Raw genomic sequence first — 21586 nt, 5'->3', positions numbered from 1 at the left:
AAAATTCATCAGGCATGACTCACAGACCTTCCGTGTGCACATTCCTGTCTGCTGACCGCCCCTTCCTAAAATTAGACTCGACTTTTGTTGGTTCAGTCACGGGGGAAGGTGAGGAGCTGCAGACCCACGTCCCTTCCTGGTGTCACAGCCGGGTTTGGAAGGGTTTTTTCCAGGATGGGGAGGATGATCTGTCTCCCTCCTCGGCTTGTCCTTGGCCCTGCTGCTGCAGGATGATGAGTGTTCCCGTTCTCCAAGAGGACAGATGGGGAATTCTGCCTCATTCCATGAGGGCCAGGCCCTGGGAGATGAGAATGCTCTGGGTCAGCACTGACTCCATCATCACTCCAGAGAGGAATGACACCCCTCTGTGGAATCACAGAGATTTGCTGCTCCTCCTAAAGTCCCAGATTTGTGTGAATTCAGCCATTCAGTGACTTTTTTTCTCACTGAGGGATTCACTAGAATCAGTCTGGCTCGAATGGCTTGTCCAGACATCCCATTCCTAAGGGTCTCCCTGCTGGCTGTGAAAGGAATAAGGGATCGCTGTGCCAAGTGACCTTCAGCTGGGGAATTCTGTGCTCCTGTTATTCCTCTGTTCCCGAGGGAACATTCACCAGGAGTGATGTCAGACACTGACACTCCAGCTTGAATATTTTCAGCCCCATCTGGGCGGCTGGGAATGACCATAAATCCAACAAGTGTCACTGGAGAGGGGCACAAGTGCATCCCTCTTGTACTGGTGACCTGTCCCAGCCCCAAAGGGGTGGTTATAATGATGTAAAAGTATTAATTTCTTATAAAAGTCAGACTAAAACGACTCTTCCTCGCCTTACTGACTCCCTGGGGCTAATCAGCATTCACTGCTTTGGGATCAGGGCACGAGCTGAAGATTGTGAATTAAATTTGACCAGGGGAGCAGCAACAGAGTCCAGCTGGAAGGGCTGTGCCAAGCCTGGGAGGTAAAACCTTCCCTCGAGATGCCAGGATGGGCTTTGGACTGGGCAGCTCCCTCGGGAAGAGGCTCCTGGGGAGGGTGTGCAAGAGCCCAGCTCTCCTTGGCAAGGCTGGGGCCATCCTGCTGGAAATGCAGCTGCCTCTGGAATTGGGAATAAACACAGAGCCTCAGGCTCCTGCTTTCCTGGCCTGCCCTTCCCACATTCCAATATCCACCGGAGCCGTGGCAGCGTGTCCTGGCAGCTCCAAGTGGATGCTGGCTGGATGTGCTCCCACATCAGCCACAAAACGTTGTAGGGAACATTTCCTGCCAGGCTCGAAGGGAAAAGCAAAAGAAACTCTCCTGGTTACTCCACTCCCGCGTTCCAAACCTCCAGAGTGCTCATCAAAGCGTTCCTTCTGTGTGCACTTCCAAGGCAGAGCTGGAATTTCCTCCCAGCTGTCACTGTCAGACCGTAATAGGGAACAACAGGGAAAAACATGGCTGGGGAGGATGGGATGAATGAGCTGCTCAGGGCTCGGCTGTGGTGTTCAAGAAACTCTTCCCAAGGGTCAGGTATTTCATACATGGAACCCTTGGAAGGGACAGAAGGATCAGCCAATGCCACCCCCTGCCGTGGGCAGGGACACTTTGCACTAGCCCAGGTTGCTCCTTGGACACTTCCAGGGATGAGGCAGCCACAGCTTCTCTGGGCAACCTCTACCACCCTCCCAGGGAAGGATTTCTTGCCCATATTTAACTTAAATTTCCCCTCTGTTAGTTTGAATCCATGTTGAATGTAACTCATACTCTCTGCTGACATCTCCTAGAACCTCCTGGGAACTGACACCTGGAGTACCTGCAATTTCCAGGTCACATATCCAAAATGGACCCTGAGGAAGGTCCTTTTGTGTTCCTTTCCTTGCCCTCACTGTGCCTCCTGCCCCTGTAAAGGCTCTGCTCTCCCTCCTTGCAGACAGCCCGTCGGCTCCAGTAAATGTCACAGTCAAACACCTGAAAGCCAACTCGGCCGTGGTCACTTGGGATGTCCTGGAAGACGAAGTTGTCATTGGATTTGCAATTTCCCAGCAGGTACCGTGCCTAGAATTACCCATTTTCAGCCATGTCCATCTCCTCCCCAGGTCCCTTCCATTCCCAAACCCTCCAGCTGCAGTTTAAGCCCATTCCTTCTCGTCCTGTCCCTCGTGGTCCGAGAGGGGATTTGGCTCCCCGTCCTCTTTGCAGCGGCGCTTTGCGTGTTGGTGGCTGCAGAGAGGGAAGGATCCCGATGGTTTCTCCACATCCACGTGGTGGGCAGGGCAGGAATCAGTGGCCTTAGGTGACAGCAGTGCACACGGGAGGCCTCTCCACCACTCTGTGCTCTCCTCTCTCGGCTTCCAGAAGAAGGACGTGCGGATGCTGCGCTTCATCCAGGAGGTGAACACCACCACCCGCTCCTGTGCCCTCTGGGACCTAGAGGAAGACACTGAGTACATTGTGCATGTCCAATCCATCAGCATCCAAGGCCAGAGCCCTGCTAGTGAGCCAGTCCTCTTCAAGACCCCCAGGGAAGCTGAGAAACTAGCCTCTAAAAATAAAGGCAAGTGTGGGTGAGTTCCTACGTGGCCCCTGGGACGCAGGGCTCCGCAGAGAGGAACCAGGATCCTGTGTGGTGAGAGGAGCTGGGAGAAGCCCTGTGGGATAAACACACTCCTGGGGCTGAGTGTCCTCTCAGGATGTGCTGAGGGTGCCCAGCAGACAAAGCTGGAGGGGGCACAAGGTGACAGGAGGTGGCTGCTCCTTTCTCCCATTTCAGATGAGATTTAACAAAGTGAGAAGGAGAAGGTTTCCAGCTCTGTGTCCTGCTCCCTACAAGTGGAGAATGCTGGGGCAAATTCCTGGCCAGCCTGTGAACTCATGTGGAACCAGCACTGGGCACACCACTGTGCTCACAGGGCACTTGTGGGATTCACAGAGCTTCCTGTACTCAGATTTCAGGGCAAAAAAAAACCCCAGAGGCTTCCACTTTTCTTACATTTTCAATATTTCTGCCAAATCACAGAGAGCTGAGGTTGGGAGGGACTTCTTGAGATCACCCAGACAGGGTCAAGCAGAGCAGGATCACACCCAGCTGGGTTTTCAATATCTCCATGGAGAAAATCAGGCACTTCCTCACTGGCAACTCCTTCACTTGTTCCTCTTTAGCCAAACCAGGCTGATGAGGGTTTTCTGTCAGCAAGAATCCTGCTCCAAAGCGGGCCTGGCAGTGCAGGGCTGTGGGGACACACAGGTCCCTCCCTGCCTTTTCCAGGGCTTTTGGCCGTGGTTCTGAGGACGTGAGTTCTCCACTCTCTTTATTAAACTGATTTGGAGGCTGTAAATCCTGAATTGCTGTTTATCTGTAAGCACTAAGAGGAGCACTGCTCCTTTCCTGGGGGCCTGAACTGTAATCTTCTTAATGCTTTGAAGGCAAGGAGGCGAATTACGCCCTGCAAAAAGGCTCCGCTCGTTTCTGAATCCCAGAGCTCCGCTGAGAAATATCCTGCCAGGCTCTCCACGCTGCTGAGCTGCAACTGCTGGAGCATGCAAGGCTTTGTGACAGGCGCAGATGGCACTAACAGGGACAGGGACAGCAGAGAGAGCAGCCACGGGGACAGATAACATGTGGGCTCACCCCGTGGCAGCTGCCTGTTGAGCCCCGTCCCCTCGGGATGTCACAGAATCACAGGATGAATCCCACAATCCCAGACTGGTTTGGGTTGGAAGGGACATAAAGTTCATCCCATTCCACTCCCTGCCACAGGCAGGGACACCTTCCACTATCCCAGGGTGCTCCAAGCCCTGTCCAACCTGGCCTTGGACACTGCCAGGGATCCAGGGGCAGCCACAGCTGCTCTGGGCCTCCCCACCCTTACAGGGAGGAATTCCTTCCTAAATCCTAACCCCAGTGCCCTAAGGAGTCTCGGGACTCTCTCCCTGCTGGCTCTGCCCCCTGCCACCCCTGACTGGGGTCGGGGGTGCTGCTAAAGCAGGGTCTGAGCCGGGTTTTGGGTCTCACGGTGTCTCTTTCCCCTTGTGCAGATGAGGTGACAATGAAGGAGATGGCGAAGAAAAACCAACAGCTGCGAGCGGGGGAAATTCTCATCATTGTTGTGGTGTTGTTTATGTGGGCAGGTCAGTCCAAGCTCTCTGTCAGAAGTGTGTCATATCCATGGGATATCCCTCAGGAATGCCTGGCTGCACGTGGAATCATGGAAAAACCTGGGAAGAAACCCTTCCCCCCACAAAAAGTGCGGAGCTCTCAGCTGTAAGGGCACCTCAGGTTGGGCTTTGCACCTCAAGTTTGGTCCACCAGGAAGTAGGAAATGGATTTGATGGAAGCAATTCCCTATGGCTAATCCAGTAATCTCATTTTTTTCCAGACTGCCCTGATTATGATGCCCTCAGCCACAGAATCATGGAATGGTTTGGGCTGGAAGGGACATAAAGATCATTTTGTTCCACCCCAACCTTCCACCAGACCAGGTTGCTTCAAGCCCTGTCCTGGAACGTTTCCAGAGATCCAAATATCCAACAGGATATGCCTTGAGTCCTTCAGATATTCCAGGTTGCAGTAAATTTCTGGATATTATATGACTCCAGTGCTCAGGCAAAACAGAGTTTAAGAGTCTTGCTCACCACACCCACTATTTGTATTTCTATTTCTATTATATTTTTATTTTTACTTTTTTTTTTTTTTAATTTATAAATTTTACACAGAAGGGGATGGAGGAATCGAGGTGACACTGAATCAGCTCCATGTAAAATATTGGGGTTTTTTGCCCTTATTTGCATCTCCAGAGACCGGACAGCAAATTATTCCTAAAGCCAATAACCACATGAAAACCTAAAAGAAATTAGGAGATTTCCAGAACCTCTAGGCCATGTTTTTTCCCCAGCATTTATGCCATGTTTTAGTTGTGCACATCCCAATTTCAATGCCCTGCCAGGGAAAATAATCATGAATAATTACATGGGGTGACTGAAAACTGATTCAGCTCCCGCTGGAGAATAATCTGAGACTCGGATCAGCTGGGAACAAAGAATTTGCTAATCCCACAATTTCCCTTCCAGACAAATTACTTGCATTTAAAAAGGAAAAGGGGTGTGAGGAGAATCTCTCTTCACATGTCTCAATGCACAAAAACCTCCTTCCAGCTTTTAACCTGTCCTGTGTGACCATGTTTGGCCAAATCCAAATGGAACCAGTCCAAACCAGAGCTCTGGACTGAGCCAAACCCCAGCTCTTGTGTTTCTGGCAATTTTCATGTCTTTGTGCCTCAGTTTTACCCACGGAAATCACACAAGGTGTGGCTGTGGCAGACGTTAACGCCTTTTCTCCTGGAATCAGCCATTTATCCACATTCCCAAGGAAAGAATTTGGGCCACTGTGTTTATCAGTAAAGCCTGGAGGCAACTGCCACACTCACTTTAGAGAGCAGTTTGTGATGTGCTGCTGGAAGACTTAAATATATTTCGCTATTAAGGAAGATTTTTCAGGGAGGGAAAAGCAGCATCTGCCAGCATCTACTTCACCGACGTGTCTGGAATGTGCAGGCAGAGATGTTATTTGGTCCAAACATCACATAAAAGCTTCTCAGACAGACATTTGCAGTCATCTTACGTGCCACGGCTGCCCCTGCTTCCCTCTCCACGTGCCTGGCTGTGTGGGGGAGGAAATTTCCGCTGGCAGCTTGTGCTGCTGCCCATTCGCAGGTGCTGGCAGCTCCAGAACGTGCCTCTCCTCCGCCAGCTCCAGCTCCTTCTCCTCCCTCCAGAGGACAGGGATCAGAGGACACGTTAGCACCGGGCACAAATTCCAGGAGCTCCTGTGCTCGCTGAACCGCGGGGCTTGGTGTTGGTCGAGGTCCAAAATGCAGGGCTTAAACCACTTCGTAACAGCGAGGCTGGGATATAATTAATCTTCTGTCGTCCTGTCTAACTAGTTTAGCATGGAATTAGGGGAAGGGAAGAGCCAGAGGGCTGCCCGGCTGTGGGATGGGAGGAACTGGGAACGCTGCCGAGGCCGGCCAGAAGGGATCTGTGATCTCTGCAGGCTGCTGAGCCCGTTTGTGTGATGACGGCCGATGCTTTCTCCCGTCAGGGGTGATCGCCCTGTTCTGCAGACAGTACGATATCATCAAAGATAACGAGCCAAACAACAGCAAGGAGAAAGCCAAGAGCGCCTCGGAGAACAGCACTCCCGAGCACCAGGGCGGGGGCCTCCTGCGCAGCAAGGTGAGAGCTGCGGGCAGGGAACACAAGGGATTCGTGTTAAATCACCCCCCAAAAAAAAGCCTCTGTTCAAAATCCTCCCCTCCCTCCCGCCACCAGCCGGGATGAGGGAAGGGAACACCCTCCACACCCACGGCTCTGCTGATCAGGACGGCAGCGCTTCACTCCCACCTCCTGGATCCTGCGGGGCCGTGAGAAATCAGATTTCAAGCCACGTTTCTGGATTATCTGAGCATCTCTCTGGAGAGGAAAAAAGAAAAAGAGTTCCTTGGGTCCTCCCAGAGCAGCCCTGGCGTGGCACGTGGCAAAGAGGATGTTGCTCTTGTAATTAACTGGAGAGTTAATCGGCAGGAGCGAGGATGGTAACACGCACGACGAGAAAAGTGTAAATAGGTCAAGGCTTTAATTTATACTAATGTACTTCAATTAATTTCACTTCCTCGTGTTTCTGGTCACATCCCTGCTATATTTATTTAGTATTTGAAACAATTCACTGATTTACGATGGTCCAGAAGCAGCAATGAACCCCACAAGCCTAAAACCTCAACTCTGACCCTTCTTCGTCATCACGAGGGGGTGGGAACGAGAATTTTCACAAAACACGACCAGCACTGAGCTCTGATGTGATTTTTCCCTTCTATGCATCCCTTTTTTCCTTTGTTTTCTCTCCTAGTTTCCAAAAAACAAGCCCTCAGTGAATATCATTGAAGCATGACAGCCTGAAACCCGAGAGATGGACTCCATCCCTCACTCTCACTCTCTGCCTCTGAGCCGTGATGACTGGGGAGGTGAAACGTTGTGGTCGGAGCAATTTGGAAAACAAGACCTCCTGATTGTCACTCGCTGGAATCCACCTCCTCATCTGTGTTCTGCAAAACATCTGGCCAGGAAGGGAAATCCTGCCAAAAAAAAAAACAAACCCTGACACCCAAACGAAGAAGACGGAGAAGAATCAGCGATGCCGGAGCGATCCGTGACTCGCGAATCACCTGGGCTGGAGCGATGGTCTCCCACGCTCCTTTCCACCCTCACACTCCGTCTTCTGGGACAGTTTTCCTGTTTTTAGGAATGCACAAGGTTCTGTTGTGTCTTTCTCTGGTCTCACTGTCACTCCATCCCGGCGGTATTCCCAGGCATCAGGCACATCCCTCTCGGAGCAGGAAGGGAGGGAAGCTCATCGCAAACACCACCGAGAAGCCAAATTTTGGCTGCTGTGTGCTCGGGCCTTGCTTTGTTCATCGATGTGTGTCGTGTAACACGTCTTGCAGGTGGGTTTTTCAAACAAAAACAAGAAAAAAAAGGCATCCCCCAGTTTCCATTCCCACCAGGAGAACTTCCCTCTGGTTGTTCTCCAGCCAGGCTGCAGCACATTCTCCACTGTTGCTGTCTCTCCTATCTCACACTGGTGCTCTTCACCTCAGAAATAATCGGGGAACGCTGAGGCACAGACCAACATGAGGGGACACCAGAAGCTGTTATTTAGCTTCCAGGAGAATTTCAACCATTTTCTTCGTGGTGTTTTCAGCTGGGCCTGAGTCCACCACCAGTGGGATAAAAGGTCCATAAAAAATGTAGCCAGTCAGCAAAAAAAAAAAAAATAGACAAAACACCTGATGATACCGGTTGCTATGCAAGGTCTCCAGGGGCAAGAGCTGTTTATTGTGGAAGGCTCTGGCCTGAGGGGCCTTTTTCTGAGGGCTTAAGTTCTTAAAATGCTTCTTTTAGTAACGTTTCTGTGTGGGAAGGGCTGGTTCTCCTCACACGTCCTGCCTGCGCTGTTCTGGTGACGTTGGAATGGCAGGAGTCTGCTGGAGATAGTCCTTCCCAAAAAGGGATGAGGGTGGATGGATGGATGGATGGATGGATGGATGGATGGATGGATAGATGGATGGATGGGAAAGGGGCTGGGGCTCTCCTCTCTCTTAGGAAGTGCTTGATGTTTGTAAGCTGACAGGATCCCTGGGGATTGCTGGTGCTCTGGAAAGCTGGTAGATGCAGGACCATCACATGAAAAAGATTTACTCTTTCTAGTGTGCCATGGGGTATCTGTATTTATTTAACTCCTCCACAAGATCACTCCATATGCACTAGGGGATGAGGCAGGATCCGACTCGTTTCCATCAAATGCCAACAGAGCTTGGCCTGAGGAAGGTTTGGAACTTGTCACAACAAACCTGCACTCAGAGGAGCCTGGGTTGGGAGTCCCTGCAAAGGAACAGCCTGGCAGTGAGGAGCTGCCATCTCTCCTCTTCTGCTGTCACCAACCTTTCCCAAAGAGCTGCTTTGGGAGAAAGGCACTGGGAAGTTCACCTGCAGATGTGCTGGTCTCAGCCAGGCCAACCCCAAAGGTGTCTCCAGTGGATCCTTTGCCTGAACATACTCTTCCATTACCAAGAAGGAGAGGTCACCACCTCTGATACAGACAGAGCAATAAACATTTTATAATGTACAATAAAAGATTAAAGGCATCTCTTGTGTCCTTGTAATGCCTGAATTTAATAATTTCATATTCGCCTGCTTTGAGCAGCACACACACCCTAGAACTGGGGGACTCTCTATTTCCCAGACCTAAAACCTAAACAGACCTACAACCTAAAATATTTTCTCAGTGTCTGGGTGGAGAAACCCAGCGAGGTTCAGAGCTGGCTCTGGCTGCAGGACATAAAAGAATTTGCACCATAAATAGCACCCCAACCCTACCTAGCAAAATTCTTCAGCCACGTCTGTTATCTCCCAGGAAAGAAACAGCATTTGGAATCCACAGCCCTACAAAGGGAGATTTAGGACAGATGGTACAGCATGTGCAAAATGATAAGGGAGATGCTCCCTCCTAATCCTGGAGCAGACAGCCGAGCAAGCAACCCTCGGAGAGCTGCTCCAGAGGAAATTCAGCCTGGTAATTTGGCAGGTTGGGGGGTTGTGTGTCTGGCTTTAAAGACAGTTGTCCCTGGGAATTCAGGCCATATCCCTTTTTTTTCTCACAGTTGTTGTTCCCTAGGGACAGGTTTAAGCTATTTTCTTTCCTGACAGAGATGTGATCACTCATTTGGCAGAATAGAATTAAACTTAAAAGTGTCGGTGTGGGGCAGAGTTCAATATTCACACCATGGTGTGGCAAGAAGTGCCAGGGTTATTTTGATGCCCCATAACTGCAGGCTTGGAGAGTAAGGAAATCATGCTGTAAATGAGGAGAAACAAATGTAGGCTGGCAGAATTCAGCTCACACAGGGACCCCAAACCACTCCGTTCAAGAGATTCCCTTCAAGGAAATTTTTCAGCCACTCTGCATTGAAGTGATGGAGTAACTCCACATTTTAGGAAAAGGTTAGAGGAGAAGAAAGTTACTTAAAATGCTGCTGTTCTGAGGGTCACAAACATCAAAGCTTTAACTGCTGTTTGGGTATTAAATTCCAGTGTAACCCATGAGAGTCAGACACCGCTCAGGCTCCGGTACCGTGAGTCCAATCCTAAACCCATCTTTAGAACAGACACCTCACTCCCATCAGCAGCTACCAGAAGATACTCCTGAGGTGTTTTACAGTCAATAAAGGCAAGAGATCAAGCAAAAATAAACCCAAGACACACTGAGGGAAGTCATGCTGGGCCACAGCACAACACACCCTACAGACCACCCACGTCCCCCCACGTGTTTTTGCCCTGACTGCTGATTTTGACTCATTGTTGGAAGCGGGAGCTGGAAAAAGGAGGTTTCAATAAATACCAAAAAGCAGCAAGTGGGAGTGGGCTGCTGTGCCAGGGATCCCAGAGAGGCTGATTCCCTGCTGATCTCCCAAAGCAAAGGGAAGCAGCCCTCCCAGCTGGCTCGGGATGAATCCCGCTGACTTCCAAGAACCCACTGAGCACAGACTCGGGGCACAATAGGAGCAAAGAGCTGCAAACAGAACCCTTTGGCAGCGCACTCGGGGCGTGTTCCGAGTGAAGCCCCGCTCGCCTCCCTCCTTCCAAGCACTGTAATATTATGCCTACAAGTACAATTTAGCCAATAGATTCCTCCCCCACGAGTTTAGGCAAGAGGAGCCGCGGGAGGAAGTGTGGAGCAAACAATCCTGCACAGCGTGTCCTTCCAACTCACAACACAGCCCCAGCCACTTGTCACCCCCTCCCCCGGGCCACCAGGCACCGGCACAGGCTCCGTGCTCCAAGGAAAACGGGAACACGAGGCATTTGATTCCCTGGCACTTCAATAGAAGCCGAGGAGGAAACACCTACACGGCGGAAAGTGTTAGCACAATCTCAGCTGGTAATGGCTTTCTGGAGGAGATGCAAATGGAGAGGAACAGGCTGCTGATGCCAGTGTTTGCCAAAGACACGAAAGGTGACATCACTCCAAAGCGAATGTCACAGCTGCACATCCACTTTCCCCAGCAAAATACGGCGAGGCCTGCGCTTCCCAAGGAGAGAGCTGGAGATGACACCATATGTTCCACCAAATGTAATTTCCCCAGATTTGCGGGGAAAAAAAGCTTCCTAACGACGTGTAATGAGCTATTACAGCCTCGTCTGGAAGCAGCCGCCCGCCCGAGCTGACCAAATTCAATCAGCTTTCCAGCGGTTGTTAAAAAGCTGCCTGATCGACGCGCTTGTTATGCTAAAATATCTTCTGTTTCCTCCACAAATCTGGCGTCTACTGAATTGTCTGGTGACCACAGGGATTAAAAGGATGATGTTCCCCCCCCCCTCGGTGGTGCTGCGGCCCACACGGCTGGAGGAGAAAGGATTCTGGATTCTCTTTCAGCTCCGGGAGCAGCCTCAATTTTGGTTAAGTAAGTTCCAAATGAAGAGCCTTCATTATTAGTGACAGAGCCAGGGAAGACACAGCTTGAACTTCAGATTCCCTGATGGAGGCAGCAAAGCTGGCAGCCAGAAAAAAACTCTTTTTCCTTGGAATCTGGACACGCTGGATGCAGAGGCAATAATGACAACGATGCCATTGGACACTTTGCAGCATCGTTGTCCTTTTGAACTCACAAAACCCCTCACTTTTAGTGCCACCAACTGCTAAATAAAACTTATTTATTATACCATCCTGACCTGCTCTGCACCTAAACACCCTCTCAAACCAAAGGGAGAATATTATCAGCTTCCACTAGTTCCTGTTCCAGGATGGAATTTCTTCCTCCTCACAGCACAAAAGTAGGGAAGAGCGGGTTAGTTTTTGAGAGGAAGGCAGAAAAGAAACCCCACACAGCAGTTTAATTTCAGTCTCATTGTTTTCCAGCTGCTGTTGGCTGGCTGCAATACATTGATGAATGCTATTAAATTTTTAATTGTGAGGCATTTCATCAGAGCTCACGCAGGGCTTGCACAAAGCAGTTTTATTCCAGTTTCTATTGATGTCACTGGGTTCTACTACAGCAAAAATCATCATCAGGGCCCTTGGCTACTCTCTAGCAGCAAACACACAGCAAAACACTCTGTCCCTTCCATGAAGGCTTCATCCACAACCCCTCCCTCCCCTCTCCACCACTCAGATGTGAATCACTTGCAATGTCAAAGAAGGAAATTTGCAGCACTAAAGCTGCCCACAAGCTCAAATCCTTCCCAAAGGGCAGAGCTGCTCCATGGCAGTGCTCATTCCTGGGAGTTTTACACTCCCAAAGAACACAAATCCCCTTCTGCCCCAGCTGCCCCATCCCAGGGGAGCTGCTCTGGGACACAGCAGCCCTGGAGATGCCACCAGCACCTCCTTAGCGTGGTCAGGTGCTGCTTGCTGAGAAGAATTTCCATCCCTGGAAGTGTCCAAGGCTGGGTTGGAGAGGGATTTTGGAGCAGCCTGGGATAGTAGAAGGTGTCCCTGCCCTGACAGGGGTGGGACTGGATGATCTTTACATCCCTTCTAACTCGAATTATGCTGGGATTCCATGAGCTGCACATCAGGTGAAACTGCCCTCAGAGCACAGGGAAATGATTCCTTTTCCAAAGACCTTGATTTGTGGGGTTCACTGGTTTCAAAAGCTAAGAACCACCACGTGCTGACAACTCCCACATGCTCCCAAGGGGTTTCTCCTTCTCCCTCAATGCAAAGCTCTCCGTGAATAAAATTTACAGAGGTAAAAGTCACCTGAGAGGCTCTGGTGGCATCAAGGACCTGATATCACTGGAGGACATCACAAAGCCCAGCCCTGCCTGGACAACCCAGCCCCAAAAGTGCTGCCCATGGATTCCCTCCTGCCTGGATTCTGTGCCAGGCTCTGCTCCAAGCTTCCCTGCTCATCCTTTGGACAAATTATTTCGATTCTCCCCGTTTCAGTCACTGCACATTCAGGACAGGGAGAAACTTTGCCTGTTTTTCAAAGCCACTTCCTCCTGTCCCACTTTGGGTGCAAAAGAGTAAAATCTATGAACCAGAACACTAAAAAACATCAGTACTGAGCCTAAATTTTTATTTCTTCAAGATCACATGAGCCAAAAGCATCTCCAGAAATAGTCAGATTACGATGATAAAAATATGAGATGATTTCCTCCCTGAATAAACTTAATTTGCTCTCCAAAATTCCACCTATAAATACCTAAAGGAGTCACAAGGCCCTGCTGGCACCCCTTGGAAGAACATTGGGAAGATCAACTTATCCACCTCCAACTCATTTGGAGTTGCTCAGCAGCACAGGAAAGAAGAAAGTGACATCTAAAAGCTGCAAAATATTTATAAACTCAAGCACAAACCTCACAAAATGCTTTTACAGAGAAGTTACAAATGAAAGTGAAAACCACTGAAAACCAGACCAATTAACACCTCTAAATGCAGAACAAGAACCAGCACAGCAGCAAAATCCAATGGGGCTACACTGGAAGTGCTCAGGAATTCTCTGGAAATCGTGGTGTTTGGCCAAGTTCTTGCTCACCCACTGTGTTAGGGTGGGAATTTGGGTAATTTCTGCAAAAAAAGTTGGTCAAAAAAGTTAAAAACAAACACCAGAGGAGCATTTGGATGAGGCTGGAGCAGCAGCATCTCTGAAAACAGATCTCCATTTCCTTGGGGCTCGCAGCTGGTACCTCATTTTCTTGGTAGGAGGTTTTCAAAGTGAAACCACATCCTAAGAAGGCACCTTGAGAAGGGAGAACATCAAAGTTCCTTTCAGGAATTCTGCCTGGTGCTTCTTTGCAAAGCTCCTTCTCCCTGGCCCACCACAAAGGCTGAAGGTTCAACTTCAAACAAAAAGGAAATTTTCCTCACAAAGTGCTGCACCCGCCTTAAACCCTCTCATTTGCACGTTCTGAAACAGCCAGACAAAACCCCACCAGCTTTAGGCAGCCTCAGAAAAGCAAGATTAAAACCCAAACCACTTCAAGAGGCTTGGTTATCTGCAGGCCTCAGAGTGCTACAAAGCTTTGCCCCATCTGTGTTTTGAAAAACACAACTTTGCTGCTTGATTTTTATCTTTTTTTTGTGCACAGGGATGAGTCTAACTCAGGAAATCACATTTTTAAACTGCAAAACCATCTGGTTTTTCAAAGCAAAATCCAACCACGGGGGGGTCACTCCTGCAAATCCACTGTCCAAACGTCTGGTTTGGAGCAGGAACTGTTGTCACCTCGACAGCACAGAGAGTTTTATTTTCACAGCAGCTGCTCAGCAAGAACAGGCAGGGACCAGAAGGGCTCCAGCTTGGTCTGGATTCCACTCAGAACAGGCAGCAGAGCTCAGGGAAAGGCCAATTCCCTGGAATATTGCCCTTGCTGAAGTCCAGCTTTCCCAGGGGCTCTCAGCAGAGCACAGAGCGTGTCCTTGCCCAGTCCAAACTCCAAGGTTTTGCCGTGCTGCCACTGCAGTCATGTGATGGATGTGAATCACAGCTCCTTCCCAGGATTCCTGAGCAATCCCGGGTCTCCTTCAGAAACTGCAGGATCAGCTCCTATTTACCCAACTCCTAGCCAAAAATTGGTACTTCCAGAAGGGATTTTTAGAGGTGTTCTTGAGAAATCCGTGGATTGTTTGGGAGGAAGGGAGGTTCTCCAAGGCAAACTCTCACCCTACACAGCAGTTCCCATTGTCTCCAATGAGTGCAGAAGAAATCACAACTTTTTTACAGATTTTGAGCCTTCCTAGATCTCAGTTCCCTCCCTTATTTGGAGTCAGAGGTGAAACAGGTCATAAAAACAGAGGGAACATTTCCTACTGCCAGGGGTGAACCTTTCAGGAGTTGGACAAACTTTCACAGTGCCTCATTCCAGGAAAGATTTCAGCTCCTCTCCAAGAGGGGAAGTCCCAGGGGCAGCCCAATCCCACCAAATATTTGGAGAAACTTATCCCAGTGCCTCACCATCTACCTCAGGCCTCCTTTTGGCCTGAGGAAAGGGGGCCAGATAAACTGAGCTGCCATGGAATAGTGCTTCAAACATTCTGAGTTCTTTCTCCTTGGGCACATCCTCATTCCTTCCAAAACAGTTCAGACCAAACTACAGATGTGAGATGAGGTTTTCAGGTAAACTCCACTCATTTAGAAATCAGGAGCTCTGATTATTTCAGCTTTGCCACTCGAGAAGCCCCCGGACCAGAAGGATCACACTCTGAACCCAGCATCTTCTCCCCACAAACCTAGAAATCTGCTTTATCAATTCCTACCCCATCCCACAGCTCTTGAAGTTTAGGGTTTGGAGGTGGATTTCATTTGCTTTGAAGTGAAATCTCCCTCCTGAGCTCAGCCACTAAATGTAATTCCTCCTTCATGTCAGCACAGCCCCAGCCCTGCACCTTCCCTGCCTGCTCTCCAGCCAAGCAAAATTAAGTTGGGCAGGTAAAAACTGCTTCAAGATTAAGGTTTGGGGTTTTTTTTTCCCCCCTCAGCCAGCTCAGCATCAATCAAGAGACCAGAGTCTTTCAAGGCAGAGTCTGCAAGCAAAGAGTTCATTTGTATTTCACAGATCTGTTTCTCCAAATGTTCCCTGACACTGCTCTCCCTTTCCATCACCTCAAACACGGTGTCTGGGGTTTTTTTTTAAGATATTGATCTTTGTTATTACAGTAGGACCAGATGGTTTGTGCCCCTTTATAAGGTATTTCCTCATCCTCCTCTCCCTTTGATTCCAGGGAGATCCAAGGAAATAATTTATCAGGTTTCTGCCAGGTTGTGAGAAGTCTGATAAAATTTTTAAAAGCATCCAAAACCTTTAGCAAGCACACCAAGCCTCAAGGAGAGTTCCTGATGGAGTCCTGGTTGGGGGAAAAAAATGGATGGAGGTCAGACAGGAGCCAGCTCAGCTTCCCAGAGGTGCCTGGATGGGGCTTGGAGCAGTGGAAGGTTCCCTGCTCATGGCAGGGGGTGGAACAGGATGATCTTTAAGGTCCCTTCCAACCCAACCCATTCTTTGGTTCTGCTCCAAATAACACAGTTTTAGGAGCCTCATTATTTGTGTAGCTGATACGGCCCCAGAATTGCTGAGAAGGATCTCACCAGGAAGGAAATAATTCCATTTACTGCAGGATAAAGGGCAATAACAAAGTGCAAACGCTGACAAATGGTCAGCTGGCAGAAATCTTGTGTGGTCAATTATCAGCCCCCCATTGCCAAGCAGATGCTCAAATCACAGCTCATTTTTACATCTGCTCCAGCACAGCCTCAGCAGCATTTAAATTCTTTGGGGAAGCTGCAAATAAATGAATATATTAGGATTTAAGAGCATCTAGAAAGCAGAATGAGAGGAAGCACAAGGAGAGTCATGGGGTTGTCTCCCGACACACTGGAGAGAGCTCGATGTGAGAAGTTTATTCTGAATATAAAAGGATTTTTTTTCAACTACTCAGTGTGACTTTTAGCACTCAGCCACCCAATTTAAGAATATATGTGAGATATATGCAGATATAGAAGACATCTATATGAAAAATGTATTTTTTAGAGATACAGAAGTTGTATTTATATATTAGAAAAATGCATTATATATATATATATGTTGCATTTATATATATGAAAGTTGCATTTCCTGCAAGTGCAAGGCACTGTGCAGATAAGGAAAAAGACAAAATCTCTGCTGTAGCCAGCTTGGAATTCCCTCAGACAGCACAGCAGCAAGAGCCAGGATCCAAGGAAGAACAGACAGATTACGTAATAGATGGGATAGCAAAGCAAACATTACCCTGAGACAAATGCCAGGAGATTTGCAACTCAAAACAGAGCTGAAGATTTGTGGCAGCAATATATTAGTTACTGCTTCCCAGAAGGAATTCCCTGGCTGGCTCTAAACCTGCTAATTTTCCTTCATGGATTCCTTGGGATCACTCAGCATTTCCCATGCAAATCACACACCCAGGAACACTGCTGCAGATCCAGGTGCAGGGGAACAGCACCCAGGGCACTGCCAGCCCACAACTGGGACAACTGGGAGAGCCCACGCTGTCTGTCGGGCTGAATTCCAAGCCTCCAGCTATTTGGAATAAGAAAGGTTTGCACTAATAAGAAAATCCAATTGTGTGCATCACAGACAATGTTCTTCCCCGGCAAAAGGGAGCTCGATTTCACTCGTCAGCCTCGCTCATTTAGAGCTCCTGCCTGATTTTCTGTGACTCACAACATACGTCTTGCATTTTTAATTTGAAAGCAAGAGAAAACAGGCCATTTTAGCTTTCCTTGCCTCATCCCCCCCCCCCCCCGCATTACTTATGCTGGATTCATCCTCTGGAAGCAGCCCCGTGGCTATGCAGCTGTTCCTGCTGCCTGCCTAAGTGCAGGCTCCACACACAGAACTGTCAGCTTCTCCTGCCTCGCAAGAAATGGCAATTATTGCACCCATGAACACTCAAAATAACCACAGGGAGCTGTGGCTGGAAGGTACCAGAATATTTTGCCTCTCAGAGCATCCCAGTCCTACCCAACAGCTGCCACCCCTGAGCTGAAATCCAAACCTGCTCTTTGCAACACCTTCCTTTCCACACCCCCGCAGTCGGTGGCTCTTGGATGACACCATTGAGGCAACACAGAGAAGGTGTCAAAAATAAATCCAAATCTCAGCACTTGAGCTCAAGATTCTCCCAGTCTGAGTCCAAATCTCAGCCTTCAGCTCAAGATTCTCCCAGTCTGAGTCCAAATCTCAGCACTTGAGCTCAAGATTCTCCCAGTCTGAATCCAAATCTCAGCATTCAGCTCAAGATTCTCCCAGTCTGAGTCCAAATCTCAGCACTTGAGCTCAAGATTCCCCCAGTGTGAGTTCTGAGGTTTCAGAGAGTTGGTGGAGTCCTGGAGGTGTCCACTCAGTGCTCTGGGTTGATGACAAGGTGGGAACTCGATGATCTTTGAGGTCTTTTCCAATTTTGATGATTCTGGGATAGTTGTGAACTGCCAAAACCAAGTCAATCCCCAACAGAACAAGCCAGAGCTCAGCTCTGTTTTTCCCAGGGAGTACAAACCTGCTTTGGGAGCATCCCTGATTTTCCACACCCTTTACAATATTTCCCAGCCAGGCTGATTCCTGTGCAGGAATTTTGTGCACGGCAGTGCACAAAAGTGTCACAGGCACTTTTTATTCCCCTCTGAAAACAACCACACTCCAAACAAAGAATACAAATCCAGCCAGCCAGGATATCAATTTTTTCCCTGCCCACCAGCCTCATCCCATCCCACCTGGGGGTTACCTGAGGTAATAGCCACACTTTTCCTCATTGGGATTGGCACAGCCTGGAGAGAAACGTTTCTTTTGCTCAGGTTGCACTTCTGAAATGCAGGTCCGTGGTTTTGGCCTTGAAAATAACAAAGAGCGTGAACGTTTTTTTTATAGATGATTTGTCAAATTAGGTTACAGTTGGCAGAGAGGGCAGAGAGCCCTGCAGAACTACGGCAGACACGACATTCTCGTAGCACCGTTCAGGGATTGAGAAAATAGAAGTGTTTATTTGAGTAAAGCCGCGAAGATCAAACACACCGAGAGCAAAGCAGCTGAGCCACCCAGCCGGTCACTACCCCGCTGACCACGCCGGGAACCCGCAGGGAGCTCTCAAAAGCAGCTTTTTCACACCACTCAAGGCCACGCTGCGAACAGCAACGCCCAGAAAAGCCCCGATGTGCCGCCTCCAGGAGCGGGGAAGAGCAGGAGCAACATCCCGATCCGCTCTGCTGCTGCCACCTGCAGGGAACCGCTCCGGGAGGAGCGGCACAAACACCCCCTCCACCGCCTGACCCACCTCCTTTCCCACTCCCTGATATTCTTTCCCCCCTCTTCCAGTACCTTACAGGGTAAAATATTCATTGTTTCCCTTTCAGCGCATCTTAATTTTAAAATAGAAATAAACCCAGCAACGCACGACCAACAAAGTGGTGGAGGAAACAGCTGGGATGTTTTTCAAAGTGTGGGTTTCCCAAATTACCTTTTTTCGTCCTTCTGTGGGACAGGAATTACTTGGTCACTTTTCTTCCCACTGGTTGTCTCTTCCTGCCCAGTCTGGCCTACAGCTGACTGGAAAGGGAAGGGGAAAAGGGATTAAGGTGTAATTAAACTTTTCCATGTAAGTTTTGCTTATGCAGTTACATAAAAACCCACTTGGCAAAACCTCCCCTGTATAAACACAACACTTGTGTGCACATGGGCACGGCCACGAGCACAAATCCAAAGGGATGGGACTAAAACCATTCAAGTTACAAGAATTAAGACGTGAGTTTACTTTAGTGCTGCCTGATGGCTGCTCAGCTCCTGTGGATTCCCCTTCAGCACTCTCTGGAGAGTCTGATTTCCTTGAGGAACAGCTCGTTGTTGCTTTGGCAAGTTCTTTGTTTGATGGCAGCACAGATGCTGGACTCTCATCCCCCTTGCTCTGGCCATGGGGAAGGTCGGACGAGGGCACGGATTGTCCTGAACAATCCTGAGCCAGGCTTTGCTGGCCTTTAGGCATCACCCCTTCCGAGGATTCTTTGGGAATGCAGCTCCCAGCAGCTGTAGAATTCAAGCAATCATCTATCATTGCTTCCAAAGCTTCCACCTCTCCCAGGTAATTGTCCTCCAGAGCCTCATCGGAGCAGGTGGCAGCGAACAGGCTCAGGAGCTCCTGCAGGTCGAAGTCCAGCTCTTGCTGCAGCTGGGCCCCATCCAGAGCAGCACTGCCACTCAGAAAGCCAGGATCACACCCAGAACTGCCTGAGGGATGCTCCTGGGCTTCCTTTGGTTCCTCTGTGACCTCTGAGGCCGCCTCACTGACCGACGTCCCCGCAGTGCAGCTGCTGCTCTCGGCTTTGCCGCTCTCAGCTTTGCCGCTCTCTCCGCTCGCATTTTGGCTCAGGTGGCTTTCACCAGCGAGGTGCTGCTGCTCAGCATCCACGGAATCATCTGCCAAGATTTCCTGGATCTCTTCCTCGGTGTAATCAAAGGGAGAATTCCCTTTCTCACTGCCTGACAGCTCCAGCAGGGAATCATCCAGCTCGCTGTTGTCAAAACACCTGCTGATGTCCAGGGAAATGGCCACGTCGTTGTACTTGGACACTGAAAAACTGGCAGCAAGGTCATCGTGGCCACTCTCATCCAGGCCAAGGGAGCAGCCAGAGCCTGGGGAAGGGAATGGAGGATTCCCTGCTGGATCTGGAGTGCTGCAGCCACGGCTCAGCACACAGGCTTTCTTAGCTGACTGCAGGGCCTGAACCTGCACTGCACAATCTGACAACCTCTTGGCCCTGGGAACTGGGTCCTGTTTAAATTCCCGGCACGGGCAGAGCCCGGGGGAAGGAGGGGAAGTGTCTCCCATGTCGCTGGGGCTTCCTGGATCTCTGCTTCCCGCTCTAGAGGCCTGAGCTGAGGCTCATCTGCTGCTGGTGGCCTTTGATCAGCCCTTCCAGAGGAGGAATCAGCAGGAGTCAGCTCCAACCTGCCAGCAAAAGCGACATCCTCAGTAAAAGGAACTCAGCTGTATCCCAAATATGCTGGAATTTAACAGGGAAGGTAAAAAAAAACTGAGACACCACAATTTGGTGCCTGTTCCCGACTATTTTAGCTCCCAACCCCGAGTGTTCCCTCAAGCAGCGCCAATGGAAACCCCAAAGATTGGAAACCCCCACAGGCTGTGCCCTCTCCTCCAAAACTGCTGCCAATCACTCACAGCAGACCCCGGGAGTCCCAAATTACAGCCTTAAATTGCAGAACACGCTTGAGGCATTAAATAAAACCTCCAAGTGTCTCATCGCCCACCTCTGCCCTTCAGAGATAAATAAACACACTAAAAACCTTTTTTTTTTGGGGGGTTGGGAAAAACTGAGCAAAGGAAGAGGAACCCTGGAGGGAGCAGAGGGCACACGGAGCAGGGATTTAGTTGCTGAGACACACAAAATACTCATTATCATCCAAGAGCACCAGATAAAGAACCTTCCTGTAAAATTCAATCGTTTCAAAGCATTCACAAACAAACCCTGTTTTCCCCGGAGTGAGGACTCATCCCAAAAGGAATCTTTGGACTTGAAAGCCCCGCACTTGACTCTCACCCAGCAGGAGAATTTGGACTAAGGAAAGGTATTTCCTGTCCTCTTTGACCAAGGATTTAAAGGAATGTCTTTTGTCTTTCCTGTTGCTTGGACTACTGTTTAAAAAAAGGGAGGGTCACACACTCCGGGAATGAAACCCGGGCAATTCTGCTGCTTCCTCTTGTCATTCTGCCAGAACAATGAAAAGGGACACCTTCAGAACCGTGCTGTAGGGAAAAAAATACCTCAGGAATCTGCTGTGTGTGTACACGCGTGGATTCAGCCCTATGGAGGGTGGTAGCCTGATAACTCAGCTCCTAACCATGGAGCCCCCAAATGATTTGGGTTGGAAGGGACATAAAGTTCACCCAGTGCCATGGGCAGGGACACCTTCCACCGTCCCAGGCTGCTCCAAGCCCCGTCCAGCCTGGCCTTGGACACTTCCAGGGATCCAGGGGCAGCCACAGCTGCTCTGGGCAACCTGCGCCAGGGCCTCCCCACCCTCACAGGAAGGGATTTTTTCCCAATATCCCATCTAACCCTGCCCTCCAGGCCCATCTCCAAAGCCCCCTTCGGCATTAAAAACCTGCAATAAAATCACCCTGGAGCCTTTCCCTCTCCAGATAAAAACCTCAGGAGGCGGTAGTGCCCCGCTCTCGCCTCACCGAGGGCACAGAAGCGAACACCGCCCACCTCTCTCCCTCAGGGACCTGCCCGGCCCTCAGCGGGCACCGCCCAACCGGCGCCTCAACGGCACCGCCCCAAGGCGGGGCCAAGCCCGCCCCACCCCCAGCCTCTCCTCCCGGGCCGGCCGAGCACGGGGAACTCCTCGAGCCCCGGAAAAAAAAGGGGTGAAAACCCCCAAATAAAGGCGAAAAATGAAGTTCCCCTGAGACAAAGCCGCGGCCGCGGCCCGGCCGGGTGTGGCGGGAAGGGCGCTCACCCTCCGCCATCTTAACGGCGCCAAGGCCACGCCCCCACGCGCGCGGAG

The 21586-nt window shown here is 49.9% G+C and overlaps 2 protein-coding genes across 4 annotated transcripts in view; one reads left to right on the top strand and one right to left on the bottom strand.

Moving 5' to 3' along the window:
- The window catches only part of FNDC5 (fibronectin type III domain containing 5), a 14406-nt gene extending 6600 nt beyond the window's left edge, over positions 1-7806 (top strand). The window contains exons 2-6 of the mRNA XM_032132099.1: positions 1911-2026; positions 2336-2534; positions 4016-4108; positions 6078-6211; positions 6882-7806. Coding sequence (XP_031987990.1) covers positions 1911-2026; positions 2336-2534; positions 4016-4108; positions 6078-6211; positions 6882-6923 — 584 coding nt within the window. The 3' untranslated portion in view covers positions 6924-7806. The remainder of the gene's footprint in view (positions 1-1910; positions 2027-2335; positions 2535-4015; positions 4109-6077; positions 6212-6881) is intronic.
- Positions 1-21586, bottom strand: part of LOC116454924 (S100P-binding protein-like) — a 23271-nt gene extending 1685 nt beyond the window's left edge. The window contains exons 1-5 of one of the 3 annotated variants that reach the window (XM_032132093.1): positions 21539-21586; positions 18816-20006; positions 18522-18610; positions 17793-17897; positions 7074-15380 (exon numbers count right to left, since the gene is read on the bottom strand). In XM_032132093.1, coding sequence (XP_031987984.1) covers positions 15338-15380; positions 17793-17897; positions 18522-18610; positions 18816-19886 — 1308 coding nt within the window. In that variant the 5' untranslated portion in view covers positions 19887-20006; positions 21539-21586 and the 3' untranslated portion in view covers positions 7074-15337. Of the gene's footprint in view, positions 1-7073; positions 15381-17792; positions 17898-18521; positions 18611-18815; positions 20007-21260; positions 21334-21538 lie in introns of those variants that run through there. The other 2 variants (XM_032132091.1, XM_032132092.1) reach the window with 2 other exon arrangements.

This window comes from Corvus moneduloides, chromosome 23 (assembly GCF_009650955.1).
Source record: "Corvus moneduloides isolate bCorMon1 chromosome 23, bCorMon1.pri, whole genome shotgun sequence".
Taxonomy (NCBI): domain Eukaryota; kingdom Metazoa; phylum Chordata; class Aves; order Passeriformes; family Corvidae; genus Corvus; species Corvus moneduloides.
Note: the sequence above shows the minus strand (reverse complement) of the source record. Positions and strands in the feature narration are given on the sequence as shown.